Source organism: Dipodomys ordii, unplaced genomic scaffold, assembly GCF_000151885.1.
Source record: "Dipodomys ordii isolate 6190 unplaced genomic scaffold, Dord_2.0 Scaffold190, whole genome shotgun sequence".
In the NCBI taxonomy this organism is placed as follows: Eukaryota; Metazoa; Chordata; class Mammalia; order Rodentia; family Heteromyidae; genus Dipodomys; species Dipodomys ordii.
The window spans coordinates 101,396-117,146 of record NW_012267406.1 but is presented as its reverse complement, the minus strand read 5'-3'; the positions used below and the strand labels follow the sequence as shown (position 1 = coordinate 117,146).

At 37.4% G+C, this 15,751-nt stretch overlaps 1 protein-coding gene across 5 annotated transcripts in view; it reads left to right on the top strand.

Annotated features, from left to right (window-relative positions):
- Positions 1-15,751, top strand: part of Pde7a (phosphodiesterase 7A) — an 88,350-nt gene that overhangs the window by 48,660 nt on the left and 23,939 nt on the right. For all 5 annotated transcript variants that reach the window (XR_001175735.1, XM_013034492.1, XM_013034490.1 and 2 more), the window contains one exon: positions 15,050-15,201. Coding sequence is in view for 4 of the 5 variants with exons in the window: in XM_013034492.1 (XP_012889946.1) it covers positions 15,050-15,201 (152 nt within the window). In the remaining variant the exon portion in view is untranslated. The remainder of the gene's footprint in view (positions 1-15,049; positions 15,202-15,751) is intronic.

Below are 15,751 nucleotides of genomic sequence, written 5' to 3'. Positions count from 1 at the left end.
AAAAATAACATACCAACAGGTTAAAAACTTATAGTGTGTTATTAGTATTATATTTATCAATATTGTTATTTGTCTGTAATTTTGTATTCTATGTGCTCCATCTGTGAGGTGTTGCTGATTTGCTTTTCAATTTATTTTCAATTTATTTCTGTATTATTATTTGTGTTGAACATAATCATCCTTTATCTACATGGAGATGGATATTCACATATAGTAATGTATCTACATCTCCTATGTGTCTATGTGATATAAGCAACATTCGGGTTTACATTATGAAGATACATTCTCCTATGAGCTAGCTTTGTCCAGGATAGCTTGCCAGTTCGGGACCAATTTCAGGCTTCAAAGTTCAGAAGAAAATCAACAACAGTTTTATTATGTAGTTAACACGGTTTGTTCTGCCATGAAGGTTTGGTTTGGGTTATCCTTTGTTATATACCTTGTGGCCAGACAAGTTTTGACTTTCAGGAGTCTTTCTAAAGAAGTAAAAAAAAGAAAGATCAGTTGATTACCTAACTTGAGGGTAAGGATGGGAGGGGGGAAATGAGAACAATGGAAGGGGTGACATTGATCAAGATGCATTCTACTTATAACCTGACTTTGAAAATTGTTTGAACACAGAAATATATTAAACACAAGAAATCTTAGTACTAAACAAATTTCTGTCAAATTTAGAAAGTTAAATGATCAGCTATGATATTAGGTAGTAGAAGTTCAGATTGCTTAGCAAACTTCAGAGAACAATTTGGCTATATGTGTTTGTGAAGAACTTTAAGTATTGTTTTCTCCCTACTTTTGCCACTGAAAGCATATACAAAGGGAAAAATCATGTATGAAAGTTAAACAACATGCAAATGGATTTTGTTTATAATAGAAAAACATGCTAAATTGTGGTATTAAGAAAGTGTTTAGGCAACAAATCAAAGAAAGGTTGGACAAATGGGATTGCATGAAGTCGCAGAGCTTCTGCATGGCAAAGGACATAGCTAGCAAGATCAATAGAAAACCCACGGATTGGGAGAAGATGTTCACTAGCCATACAACAGACAAGGGTCTCATATCTAAAATATACTTGGAACTCAAAAAACTAAATCCCCCAACAACAAATCCTCAAAGAAACAACTGGGCTAAAGACTTAAAGAGAAACTTCTCTGAAGAAGAAAGAAGGATTGCCAATAGACACATGAAGAAATGCTCAACCTCCCTAGCCAAAAAAGAAATGCAAATCAAAACAACATTGAGATACCACCTCACCCCATTTAGAATGGCTATAATCAAGAACTCTAATTAAAAAACAGATGCTGGAGGGGATGTGGACAGAAGGGAACCTTACTTCATTGTTGGTGGGAGTGTAAACTTGTTCAACCACTTTGGAAAGCAGTATGGAGGTTCCTCAAAAGACTTCACATAGAGCTACCCTATGACCCAGCAATCCCATTTTTGGGCATTTACCCAAATGTTTACAAACAAGACCACACTAAAGCTACCAGCACAAGTATGTTTACTGCAGCATTATTTACTGTAGCTAAGATATGGAACCAACCCAGATGACCATCAGTAGGTGAATGGATCAAGAATATGTGGTATATATACACAATGGAATTCTATGCCTCCATCAGAAAGAATGACATTGCCCCATTTGTTAGGAAATGGAAAGGCTTGGAAAAAATTATATTAAGTGAAGTAAGCCAAGCCCAAAGAAACATAGGTCCCATGGTTTCCCTTATTTGCAATATCTAGTATATGTATGAGTCAAGCTGAAAAGGTCAGTAATGTGATGTTAGGAAAATGAACCCTTAGATAGGTATTTTAATGTTTTTTTCTTTCATGCATTTGTTTCTAACGCATTTATAAGATTTATTTCTTTGTTGCTTTGTGTGTCCCTCCCCCCACAATATAACCCCTGCTTTCACTATATTTGATGTCGGTATAATTTGTGGAGGAGATGGGAAAAACAAGTCGTTTAAGGATACAGGTGGACCTGTTGCAACAATGAGAAGTACAAGTTGTCATGTCGAAAACGAACTTTACAACTTTGGTGCGGGGTGGGAGGGTGGAGGGGGTGGGGGGAAGGAGGATTGGGTGGGGGGGCTGGGGGGAGGCTAGGAAGGGATGTGAAGGGTAAACAAAGGAGGAGGCTGCAAGCTTGATAAGAAATGTACTCATTATCTTGCCCATGTAATTGTAACCCCTCTGTACAGTATGTTCACAAAAAATTAAAATTATAATTAAAAAAAGATCAGTAGTAAGGATGTGAGGAAGACAAAAACCTTACTGATAAAATTGAAATTTAAATAGAATAAAGTCATAAAATAAACATAATATAATAGGTGTACACATCTAATTCAATAATAAAATAGTATAATAGATATAAAATATGTATTTCATATATAGAAAACATTGTATAGAATGAAATTTCAAAAGAAAAAAAAAGAAAGTGTCTAGGGATAAAAAAATTATGATATAATTAGTCATTAAAAATCATGAATTTGGGGCAGGGGATGTGGCTTAGTGGTAGAGTGCTTGCCTAGCATGCATGAAGCCCTGGGTTCGATTCCTCAGTACCACATAAATAGAAAATGCCAGAAGGGGCACTTTGGCTCAAATGGTAGAGTGCTAGCTTTGTTCAAAAGAAGCTCAGGGACAGTGCCCAAGCTCTGAGTCCAAGCCCCAGGACTGGTAATTAAAAAAAAAATCATGAGTTTGAGCTGGGCACCAGTGGCTCATGCCTCTAATCCCAGCTACTTGAGAGGCTGATTAGAGGATGGTTGTAGTTCTAGGTCAGCCCAGGCAAACAAAGTTCATACAACCCCTACTAAGTTGTAGCTGGTCACAGTAACCTGTGCCTGTCATACTAAACTTTGTGGGAAACTGAAATTGTGAGTATTTTGATTCCAGGTCAGACTGGACAGAAATGTTCTTGAAACTCCATCTCAACTGAAGAAGTTGTATATAGTAGTGCCTATGTGTCATCCCAACTCTAATGGGAAGCCTAAATAAGTAGACTGCAATCCAACAGTCTACCTGAACCCAGGCAGGACGTGAGACTGTATCATAAAAAATAACCCACACAAAGAAGTGTTGAGGTGGTTCATGTGGTAGAACACTTGTCTAGCAAGCACAAGTCTCTCAGTTCAAACCCTAGTGCCACACACACGAAAAGGACTTTGTATTCAGATCACTTGTTTATGAATTCGCTGATATTAGACTAATCCTGTGGGAGATCAAATCCTGGGAAGATATATAGAAACGTGTGTTCATGTCTACCAAGAGTGGAAGGATTTGATAATCATGAAATAGTCTTTGTCAAGACATGTCGCCTAAAACTCTCGCATAAATCTGCAGCCAACATTAGTCTGGCAGCTCTGTTGGAGTGATTTTGCTTGAATTAATAAATGCTGTAATTTTCAATGTCTTCTCTGGATGTTTGCAGCATATAGAAGCTTTCATTCTTTTTTTTTTTTTTTTTGGTTGGTCGTGGGACTTGAACTCTGGGCCTGGGCGCTGTCCCTCAGCTCTTCAGCACAAGGCTAACGCTCTACCACTTGAGCTACAGCGCCACTTCCGGTTTTCTGGTGGTTTATTGGAGATAGGAGTCTCACGGTCTCTCCTGCCCGGGCTGGCTTTGAACCGTGATCCTCAGATCTCAGCCTCCTGAGTAGCTAGGATTACAGGCATAAGCCACCAGCGCCCGGCTGAAGCTTTCATTCTTAACTAGCTTTATGTTTGCACATATGTGATACTTTTATTTTTTTTTTATTGTGAAAATACTGTACAGAGGGGTTACAATTATATGGGCAAGATAATGAGTGCATTTCTTAGCAAGCATTATGTTTTTACTTTTAGTAATCCCTTCATGCTAAAATTTTTAATAATTTTTCCTCAGAAATCACACTCAGTTTTCATTTTATTTTGTTTTGGCAGTACTAGGATAGAACTCAGGTCCTTACTAAGTCAGCCACCCTTGGAGCCAAGTCCTCAGTCATTCTTGCTTTTATTTTTTCTTAAGTTTGTTTTTTAGATAAGGTCTGACACTAACTTTACCTTACTGACTTTACACCACTGTTCTCCTACGTCAGTCAGCCTGCTAAGTAGTTGGGATTACCACACTGGCCTTGATTACTTTCTGACAAATATTTCAACTGAAAATGTTGGCATTAATACTTTTCTAAGAACCACAGAGAAACTCTCCAACTCTCATACCATTTAAAATCTGCCCTATCTCTGGGTATTGCCCCAGGAAGGCACCCATTTCTGGTCTCCTTGCATTTAATTAACTTGTTCTTGATGCATCCTACTAAGTTAGAGTCAGCTAATCATGAGCAATATATCCACTTAACAAGTTGGGAGGAAAATATATGGGGGGAGGAGGAGAAAGTCATTGATTAAAAAGAGAGACTAACATTAGTGCTGGCCTGACAGGCAGCTACTCCCACGAAGGTTCAGAATGCTTAGCTCTGTATGTGGGCTTCTTCACCCCAAAGCTTCCGTTCCTTTATGTCACTGTTTCCCTCTCACAGTGCTTTCTCACAGCCTTAGATAACCTAGACTCACTTATTTTTATTTTCTTCCTTTGACTAAGTGGCTCATATTCAATAGGCCTCAACTAAAGGTTCCAGCTATTTCTACAATTACTTTTTTTCCTCTGTTCAATGGTCATATAGCTGATTGATTGAAATAAAAGTATGAAATACATGATAAAATGAGTTTTATATTGATATTTTATCAAAAATTAATTTTTGAAGGGGTTGTTGTTGTCCAAAAAAATAAACTCATGACCTGACAGGAAACTGTACCCCTCTGTTTATCACCTTTATAATAATAAAAATATATTACAAGTTAAAAAAACTTCAATGTTTGCTCTAAATTGAGTGATTACTTCTTTTTAGTTAAACACTCACCTTTTGCTTATATAATAACAAAAGGATGACTGCAATACATTCTCCATACCTGCTTAGGAAGAGGTTCTGGCACAGTTATGCATAGTATGGAAGTTGTCAGCTTGACAGTTCTTTGGGGGATTTGCCAAAGCCCATTGACGTCACCAGACTGGAGAGCATGGCTTCTAAGCCAGTGTCTGCCAAGCTGTAATACAAGGATGAGGTTTTGTTACAGTCTCTTCATGTCCATACTAATGCAGTCTTTTTTAAATTTTTGTTTTTAATTTTTGGCACACAGCAATGTTCTAGCCCATGTAAATGACTTTGCCATTAGCTTGAGCTCTTCACTCATTTTAGCACTCTACTCTACCCCGTGCTAGGGCAGCAAGGCAGCCTTTCAGGATATTTACATTGGCACCTAAAAGCTCTTAACAGAAGGCTTTTAGTTTTATATTATTTCTGATCTCTGGCAGCTTCTGGTTCACAGAATGTATTTTATTGCACCGAATTGACTATAGTTGTCTATCTTCGACCATTTAGAGGCTATAGTTCTCTGAATGTAATCTGTGTTATTTGTTAACCAAGTTAGGGTGCTGCCTTTCTCTTGAATTGAGCATCTCATGTTGTCTTTACTATAATGGCTGACTATGAAAATACACAAAATTGTCCCTAAACTCTCCCATAATTCCTCATATGAGTTTGATTTTGTGTTGATTCCTGTCTTTCTATGAGGGCATATTAAGAGTTGGATTGCTGATTTCATAGTCATATGATATAAAAGACCATCTGTTTCTGTATCTTGAGTTTAAAGCTCTTAGCATACTGGTTTTATTGTCTTAGATTATCTCAATCTTTAATGTGATGGTAGCTGTCATACAGGGTAGCTTTTGTATATTTGGAGGTTGTTAGTGCATTTCTTCCTCACTTGAGACATAAAAGTTCATGTTTGACTTTTCCTTCCGCCCTTCCTTTTTCTTTGTTATGATAATTGTCTCTTCTCTTACTCTACTCCCAGGTCATTACTTTCCTGTTCATGAGCATTCTTTGTTTCAAGAGTTACTTGTTTGGTCTATTAAAGTGGCATCCCTCTTTCATAATTTAGTTTCTCAGTGACTCTCCAGCATACCAGCCTGCTCTTGTAGCTGTGGTAATACAGACTAAGGTCATATTTTGTCTGGAGTTTTTATTAAATTGTTTGTTCCCATTCATTTGTTTGTTTTGAAATTATATCTGATCCTTTCAGAGATAGCATTACCTTAATTAAGTTCATGAAGATATCACAGGTGATAAAAATCCCTCATCGTTTGTTCCTATCTTTTCTGAGCCATGTTTCTGTCTCCTATCTTTGTCAGCCCCTTACCATGTGGGGATTATAGCGATGAATACTGCTCTATTCAGTTGCATTAAAGCAATAGCATTGTGTCATGTATGTATACTTTTTAGACCATATCTAGTTTACAGGTGGTTCTGAAATGCCTACATATGATTTTTTTGTTGTTTCTTTGTCTTATATTTGGAAAACAATGTTCTAGATGGGGTCCATAACACATAAATTAGCGTAACAGCATAAATTAAGGAATAGATACAGATTGGACCATAATACAATTTCATTCAACTTTGTATTCAAGAGAATTGTGGAAATTGGAAATTCAACTTAAGGCTTAATGTTTTGAGGGAAGTGTTGCATCAAGGGTTTTATTCTTTCTTAGCTCGAAATAAGGAAATTAGAATTTCATGAGTAAGGGGCTAAGTTCCGGGGAGGGGGTGTCTAGATACTATATATTCCAACTCTGAAGAATGAAAATATCTAACCTGTAGCAGTAACAGTAATCTTTTTTAAAAGTTTTTTTTTTTTATTGTGAAAATACTGTACAGAGGGGTTACAATTACATGGGCAAGATAATGAGTACATTTCTTATCAAGCATTATAGCCTCCTTTAAAAAGTTTTGTATCTTGGGCTGGGAAGGTGGCTCAGTGGTAGAGGGCTTGCCTCGCATACGTGAAGCCCTGGGTTCGATTCCTCAGCAAAAAAAGCTGGAAGTGGCGCTGTGGCCCAAGTGGTATGGCGCTCAGCTCCTTGAGCTGAAGGACAGCGCCCAGGCCCAGACCAAAAAAAAAAAAAAAAGAAAAAGTTTTGTATCTTTTATTTTTATCAAATCTTATCAGTGAACATTGAATCATATGAGCTAAGGTTATAAGAATAACTTCAGGAAAATAAATATTGGTTGTACATTTTATTTTCATTTTGATCTAATTTTAGATTATGAGTGGCTATATTTTTATTTATAGTAAAGTCTATATTATATTCATTCTAAGGTAATGATACTGCATATTTTGAAATATATGCAGTTATTTCTGTAGTATTTAGGTAAGCTGTGGTTTTTAGGATGATGTTATGTAGTTATAAAAAAATCTTGTTTTATTAAAATAAATAGTATGAGTTATTTGTTTAAAATACTTGATATTTAGCTGAGTGCCAGGAGCTAGTGCCTGTCATCCTAGCTACTCTAGAGGCTAAAATCTGAGGACCATGGTTCAAAGCCAGCCTAGGCAGGAAAGTCCATGAGATTCATATCCAATTAACCACCAAAAAAAAAAAAAAACAACCATAAGTGGAGATGTGACCCAAGTGGTAGAGTGAGTGCTAGGCTTGAACCAAAAAATTCAGCTCACAGGCCTGAATTCAAGCCCTAGGACTAGCACAAAACGCAAAATAACCGCAACAAATGGATGTTTATAATAATAATAATAATAGAATGCTGTTTCTTTGCCAAAAAATATGGAAGATATACTGCATGCATTATCTCATTTAATCTATTTTACAGATGAAAAAAGTGTACTAGAGATCTTAAAGACCTTGTTTAATGTCAGAAAACCCAGTAGCAAAACTGGAATTCAAACTGACCCGTCTCTCTGTCCTAAGCCCTATCCTCATCTACTCTGCTGTCCTCGCCTCTACATGAACAACACTGAAGACCATTGTTCCAAGCATGTAGCTCATCATTTCTAAATGTGTCCATACATGCTAAGTGTAAAGGTTCTTCTAAAAAAACTTGTCCTATAATATGGGATAAATATAATTACTTATTAACAGTGGCCTTTTAGATAGGTTTCCTATTCTTTTTGAAGAAAAGTAAAAACCAAGTTACCATATAGAAACTGTTCTGCTTTATTATTATTATTTATTTATTCATTTTATGTATAGGTCATGGGTCTTAAACTCAGGGCCTGGGTGCTGTCCCTGAACTCTTCTGCTCAAGACTAGTGCTCTACCACTTTGAGCCACAGTGGTTCTGGTTTTCTGGTAGTTAATTGGAGGTAAGAGTTTTGTGACTTTCCTGCCCAAGCTGGCCTTCATCTGTAATCCTCCATATATCAGCCTCTTGAGTAGGTAGGATTATAGGTTTGAGCCACTGGCACCCAACTTCTTATTCTTTCACTATTCAATATGACCTTGCCTTAGACCAGAACTGAAACCTTCAAGTACCAGATTTTTCTAAATATATATATGCATATATATTTATTTATCTTTTTATCTATTTATTTATTTATTTATTTTGCCAGTCCTGGGGCTTGAATTCAGGGCCTGGGCTCTTTCCCTGAACAACTTTTGCTCAGGCTAGCACTACCACTTGGACCACAGTACCACTTCTGGCCTTTTCTGTTTATATGGTACTGAGGTATTGAATCCAGGGCTTCATGCATGCTAGGTAAGCACTCTACCACTAAGCCACATTCCCAGCCCTGGATTTTTTTTTTTTTTTTTTAATGAAAAAATAAAGCAACAAATTCCAATAGTAATTCATGGCCTTGTGTAGCTGATTTTTGTAGCTTTAGTGGCTATAGGGCTCCCTCTTGTGGACCATTAAAGCAAATGATGGTCAAGTTTCAAGACCAAGTTTTTTCTGTGAAGGATCTCTTGTATAAGATCTGAATATCTTTGACATGTTTGGCATTCAGTTTGGATTTTTTTTTAAGTCTATGGGAGAGCTAAAAGTAGAACTTCTGAAGATGAGTTGATTCTCCAGACTTTCCTTTTTCTGTAGAACTTGTATTTCCTATTCTATTAGGTGAACAAAGAGAAATAAATCCCTTTTGACTTTTTCTGTTATCCTGCATTTTATCTTTGTGCTAGAGAAGCTAAGAATGGATGCCTGGACATAATGCCAATGTTCACTAAGTATTAATGCTCATTTAGTTTTGGTGGAGGCTGATCAGTTTGCTCATGGCCACATAGTGAGGTAATATGATATTTTAGAAAAGAACCAGCAAAGCCAATGCTCCTTAATAGGAACTTGATGAATTTGCTGAGCCCTTTGGATTTCTAAGCTGGATTGGAATGTAGGTAACCATGTAAACTAGAACAAGCCTGAAACTTAAAAATAAATGATCCTAGCTTGATGGAAGCTGAGCTTCAATAAAGACGTTTAATCTATTGTGTATTATGCTATGGAATAAATAATGACTTGCCTCATGTCACAAAATGAGCTCATGGGAATATTGGTAACAGGGTCACATTTTTGTGAAATACAGCCAGAGGGGAAACTTTTCAGCAATTATCCAAATGTGAAAGGGTACTGACTTCTCACAGTCATGCATTCCTGTTTCCACTTCCTAAATTATACTGCTTCAGCTAATATTCTTTCCCACTGTGGAGTTTGTCAGAGTGTTTCACTCAGGTTTCTCTCAAGTCAAGTTGACAGAAAAGCTGGTGTAACCTTCCCATTTGTTGCCCCAGAAGAGATGACTATAGAGATTTTCAAGACAAGGATGCTACTTCTGATCACTAAGGGAGGATAATATTATGTATGTGGTAAAGGAGAGGAGGAGGGGCCAGGGGGTGAGCATGAAGAAATTTAAAATTTCAAGCAATCTTAAGAAATGATCTCATGATGTTTTATTCTTGTTTTATATTCCCAAGCCCTTTATTAGATCACAGTTTGGAAGCTATCCTAGGACAGTTATGGAAACTGTTCTAATTTTCTTTTAGAAAACGTACTCCCTATTTTGGCTTGTGTTCTTATTTATTTATGTATTTATTTTATTTACTCTGGTAAATAAATAAATACTGGGGATTGAACCTAGGCCTCATATTCTTGTTAGGCAAGCCCTATCACTTGATTGGCATGTGTTTAAGACAGTTCTGAAATGTTCTAAGGGAATCTAATCAATTGGTCTGTATAAACCAGCCCACAAGGTTCTGTCTTCAAAATAACTACCAAAAAGCCAGACTGTAGAAAGTAGAGCTGTGGTTTAAGTGGTAGAATCCCAGCCTTGAGGAAAAAATAATAAAGCCAGGCTAGAGGCATGTCTCAAGTGCTAGAGTACCAGCTGAGCAAGCTCAAAGTCATGGGTTGAAACTCCAGTACTGGGGAAAAGCTGTGAATTTCCTTGGATTAATAAAAGATTATTTGTACACATATAGAAAATAATTATGCATTGTAGGTGAAAGGATCCATCACATCCATCCCAGGAGACCACACAAAGGCAGGCAAGCACAGGAGAAAGATTATTACAAGGTTTATTAGAGGAACCATATTTGCCCCTGAGAGAGAGCGCATGGCGGCCTCCACTATCTAGGTAGCAGCAGGATCTGAGGGTAGGAAGTGAGGTAGATGGGAGTTCAGGTGGGTCTGGGCAGAGAGAGGGAGGGGCCAGCTGTATGGCAGTTACTCCAGGGCTGGGACAAGCTTAGGTTTGGGTGGGGCTGAGGACCAAAGGTGGGCATAATGCTTACATTACTAGGCATGGCCCAGTTGGTAGAGCATTAGCTAATGAGCAAAGCATCGGGTACCGAGTTCGAGTCCCAGTCTTACACACACACACACACACACACACACACACACACACACACACACACACAAAGAGATAAATATCTAGAGTGTCAGGGCATTAACAGTATTGTTTCTGGAGAGGCATGCATGCAACTTCCATACAAAGCAGAAGAGAAAATGTGAGCTGGCTAATCCCAGAAAGGATACTTGGAATAAGAGGATAACAAGCTCCAAGGATTGACCTCCTTGTAGAAATGATTGCTGAGATGGGAATAAAATTACCACTGTAAACTATTTCAGGACTCTAGGCTCTGATTGGATACCTATAACTTCCTGGCAAGCAGTTCATAAAGGGCAAGACTTCTGTTTTGGTGCAGAGGACATCAGGATGAAAACTGGTGGCTAACCCCATTCCTCAGCCTCATAGCCAATGGTGACAGCATCTTTTTACACCTCAAGTGTTTAACTAAACTGAGGTGTGTGGGGGAGGAACTTTGTTCTTTATAAATGTGTAGACTCGTGTTTTAGCCATCTGGTAGACACCTAAGAAACTGATGCAGATGTCTTTCTTGGTTTTCAGCTCTCTTGGCTACAGCAGCTTCCCATGAGGGCATATCTCAGGAAATTCAGAGATAGTGGCCAGTGGCTCATGACTATAATCCTAGCTACTCAGGAAGCTGAGAGCTGAGCCAGCCTGGGTAGAAAAGTCCGAGAGAGAGCGGGGCGCCAGTGGCTCATGTCTGTAATCCTAGCTAATCAGGAGACTGAGATTTGAGGATCGTGGTTCAAAGCCAGCCCAGTCAAGAAAGTCCATGAAACTCTTATCTCCAATAAACCACTAGAAAACCGGAAGTGGCACTATGGGAGCTGAGGAACAGTGCTCAGGCCCAGAGTTCAAGCCCCATGACAAGAGAAAAGCAAAGGGACAGCGCCCAGGCTCTGAGTTCAAGCCCCATGATGGACCAAAAAAAGAGACAGACAGTACCTTTCTCCACCTACTTTCTTCTTGGGAAATCTTTGCCAGGTCACTGGTAGACTGTAGAAATGAAACAAAACTTCAGTGACCATACCTAAAGTGTAAACAGAGTCAAATTCACAAGTGCAAGCAAACAGTACTTTGAGAAGATCATAAAATGTATGATTCTAGCCAGCTAGAATCATAAAACTAAAGTGTTTAGCAAAACTAAACACTTGAAAAGTGAAGAAAGTATATTACTAAAAGTGCCCTAGTGTAAAATTCAGAATGCCTAATAGGAAGAAAAAAAAAAGAAAGAAAACTATAAAACATAGAAAACATTGCAATTAAGTTTGTTACATTATTTTCAATGTGTTGTTTTAGTTTAGCTCAGTCAGCTAAAAAAAAACAATGACAAAGAACTAAAAGAAAAAATGTTTAAAAAATAAAAGGAACAAAACAAATTCTGAAAATGAAAGGTATACTTAAATGAAAACTTCAACGGAGGTGTTCAACAACCATGTGTGAACAGGCTGAAGGATTGTGGACCTGAAAATAAGACAGTGAAACCATTCATTCTGATGAGTACAAGGAAAAGAAGAAAAGTGGACAGAGCCTATGACATGGGTGGGCACCGTCAGGTTTACCAGTGTATGAATTATTCAAACCGCAAATCGAAAGAAAATGGAAAACTATTTGAAGACATTCGATTCCCAAACTTTATGAAGATGTACATGCTTAAGAAGCTCACTAAATTCCAATAAGGATGAACTTAAATCGGAGTATACTGAAAAATAGTCAAACTGTTAAAACCCAGAGAGTTAGAGGGAATTGTAAAAGTAGAAGCTCAGCAGAGCATTGATGGTTCATACTATAAATCTAAGCTACTCAGGAGGTGGCTTGGAGCCAGCCTGATCACTCTTATCTCCAATTGACTAGCAAGAAAAAGCTGGAACTGCAGGCATGGCTCAGTGGTAGCATAGTACCAGCAAAAGAGAGAGACAGAAAGAAGTACAACTCACTGCATACAAGTGATGAGATTAATAGATAATTTCTCGTGAGAAAGGCCCCAAAGCAATAAGATGATAGATTAAAAACCTTAAAATAGCCAAGCACTGGTGACTCACACCTGCAATCCTAGCTGCTCAGGAGACTGAGATCTGAGGATCACAGTTTCAAAGCCAGCCTGTACAATAAAGTCCATGAGACTTTTTTTAAATTTTATTTTATTTTATTGTAAGGGTTTTATGTCAGAGGGGTTACAGTTACATAAAGTAAGGTAATGAGTACATTTCTTATCTAACATTGTTACCTCTTCTCTTGTTTCTCACATTCCCTCACATTACCCCCACCCCGTGTCCCCTCTTCCCCAAGTTGTAAAGTTCATTTTCAACATAATGTCTTGTGAGTATCCCTGTTGCATTGGTTCAGACTTTGTCATTTGTCTCACTATTTTGTTATTTTCCTTCCCTTCCCCAAATCAGATAAATGTATATACAAGACACAGGTACCAAAATCAAAACCAGTGACAACAGAGAATAAACCAAAGAAAAATGATGAAAGAAAAAAATAACTTCACACAGTACATTAAAAAATAAAAACAGGGGCTGGGAAGGTGGCTCAGTGGTAGAGCGCTTGCCTTGCATGCATGAGGCCCTAGGGGGTTCGATTCCCCAGCACCACATAAGCAAAAAGAAAAAAAGCCGGAAGTGGCGCTGTGGCTCAAGTGGTAGAGCGCTAGCCTTGAGCTGAACAGCTGAGGGACAGCGCCCAGGCCCAGAGTTCAGGCCCCATGACCGGACCCAAAAAAAAAAAACAACAAAAAGAAACACCCCTTGTTTCCATCTTGGAATCTTGGAATTCATTTTGATTATTCCCCCAAAGCAAATCCTCAAAGAAACAACTCCCCCATTAATAAGTGGGCTAAAGAATTAAAAAGAGACTTCTCTGGAAAGGAAATAAGAATAGCCAATAAACACATGAAGAAATGTTTAACATCTCTGGCCATAAAAGGAACGCAAATCAAAATTATGCCTAGATTCCACCTTACCCAGTTAGAATGGCCATTATCAAGAAACAAATAATAGTAAATGCTAGTGGGGATGTGGCCAAAAGAGAATGTTAATACACTGTCAGTGGGAATGTAAACTGGTTCAATCACTCTAGAAAGTAGTGTGGAGGTTCCTCAAAAGACTAAACATAGAGTTCCCCTATGTTCCAGCAATCCCACTCCTGGGCATTTACCCAAATGAGCACAAACAAGGCCACACTAAAGCTACCAGCACAACTATGTTCATTGCAGCATTTTGACCATAGCTACGATATGGAAGAACTAACCCAGATGCCCCTCAGTAGATGAATGGATCAAGAAAATGTATAGATACACAATGGAATTATATGCTTCCATCAGAAAGAATGGCATTGCCCCATTCATAAGGAAATGGAAAGACTTGGGAAAAAATCATATTAAGTGAAGTAAGCTGGATCCAAAGAAACATAGGCTGCATGGTTTTCCCTCATTTGTAATAATTAGTATATGTCTAGGATAGTCCTAGCAGAGGATCACAATAGCTCACTAGCTATGTATACATGATCGTGAGACTCTTATTTCCAATTAACAATTATAAGGCTGGTGGTAAGTGTGTTATCCTTGAGCAAAGAAAGCTCAGGGACAGCACCCAAAACCTGTTTAAGCCCTAAGACACGCACAAAAAAGAAAGAGGAAGAGAAAGAATTGAGAAGTAACAATTTGTTGATTCTTAGGCTTAATTTTCTTGTGTTTTACTTTATGAACATTTTACTGAATTTAATTTGGTTATAGAATTTAAAGATAGCATATATTCTCTTCAAGATAGCTTTCATACCCAACTTTACTATTTTCTTAGTGCTCAATCAGTTTATTATTTAGTGCTCTTTAGTATATTCTAACAGTGGATGGAAAATGGTTGTGTGGCTCACTGAAAGAGAAATACTGATCTCCAATGTAGAACTATGTTTTTTTCTACTTTTTTACTTTACAGAATGTTTATTCTTCTTTAGAAACTTTATAGGGTATAAACCACAACATTTCCCATTCTATCTCCTTTTCCTTTGAGTAAATTATCTTAAGGAAATGTTTCATTAAAATATGAGGTATTTGTTTGTTATTGTTAAAATCTTATATATAATATTAGAGTGAGAGGTAATTAACAGTTCTTGGAATTAAAATTTTAAAATTGAATCTTTCTTAGTTTTCTAAATCTTGTTGTAAGTGATCACTGACCCTTTAATTCTTAGCTATTCAACTGAAAATAGAAATCAAATACCTCTGCTGTCCTAGAAAAGTGTATAGTAATTAAAGAATTCAGAAAATACTCGTACATAATTAGGAAACGTGTTACAAAGTAGCACCTGCACAGGTTTTACTTGCTTTTCTCAACTTTTATTCCTTTTCTTTCAGCTCAGTCTGAATTTGAAGTGTCTGTCTCTGCAAGGAATATCAGAAGATTACTGAGTTTCCAACGCTATCTCAGATCCTCACGTTTTTTCCGTGGCACCACTGTTTCCAGTTCTCTAAACATTTTAGATGATGATTATAATGGCCAAGCCAAGGTATGTACATTTTTTTTTCAAGAAAACATGGTTTCATTAGCTTACTGAAGGCTAATTTTCCTTCATACAGTATGGGTTCATAGAATCCTTTTTGGTCTGTGACAAGTAGTCAAGCTAGTTTTTCAGATATTTTTGTACAGTTATTTTTTTTAATATTTAGGTATGACAGCGAAAGAAACTTCTGAAATGACTAAAGTAGTGAGAGTAGTTTCATTTATTATGACATTATGTAAATATTAGATCAATAGAACATTAAACTGTAGGATCACACAGAACCTTAATGCTGACAAGAACACTAGAGATCTCCTGATCTAATTATCTACTGTATTATTAAGAAAGATGAATCCTAGAGAGCAAGGGACATGTTTTATCAAATGGTTAGAGGTAAACCCGGCACAGGGAAGTTACCTTTCACTGTTCTCAAATGGATTTTGCATACTCTCTTACACTAAAGAGAGATCTTGAAGATTCAGAGGTATCTGAATATATTGTGAACACTTTTTTCTTTTTTTTATTGTGAAAATATTGTACAGAGGGGTTACAATTACAT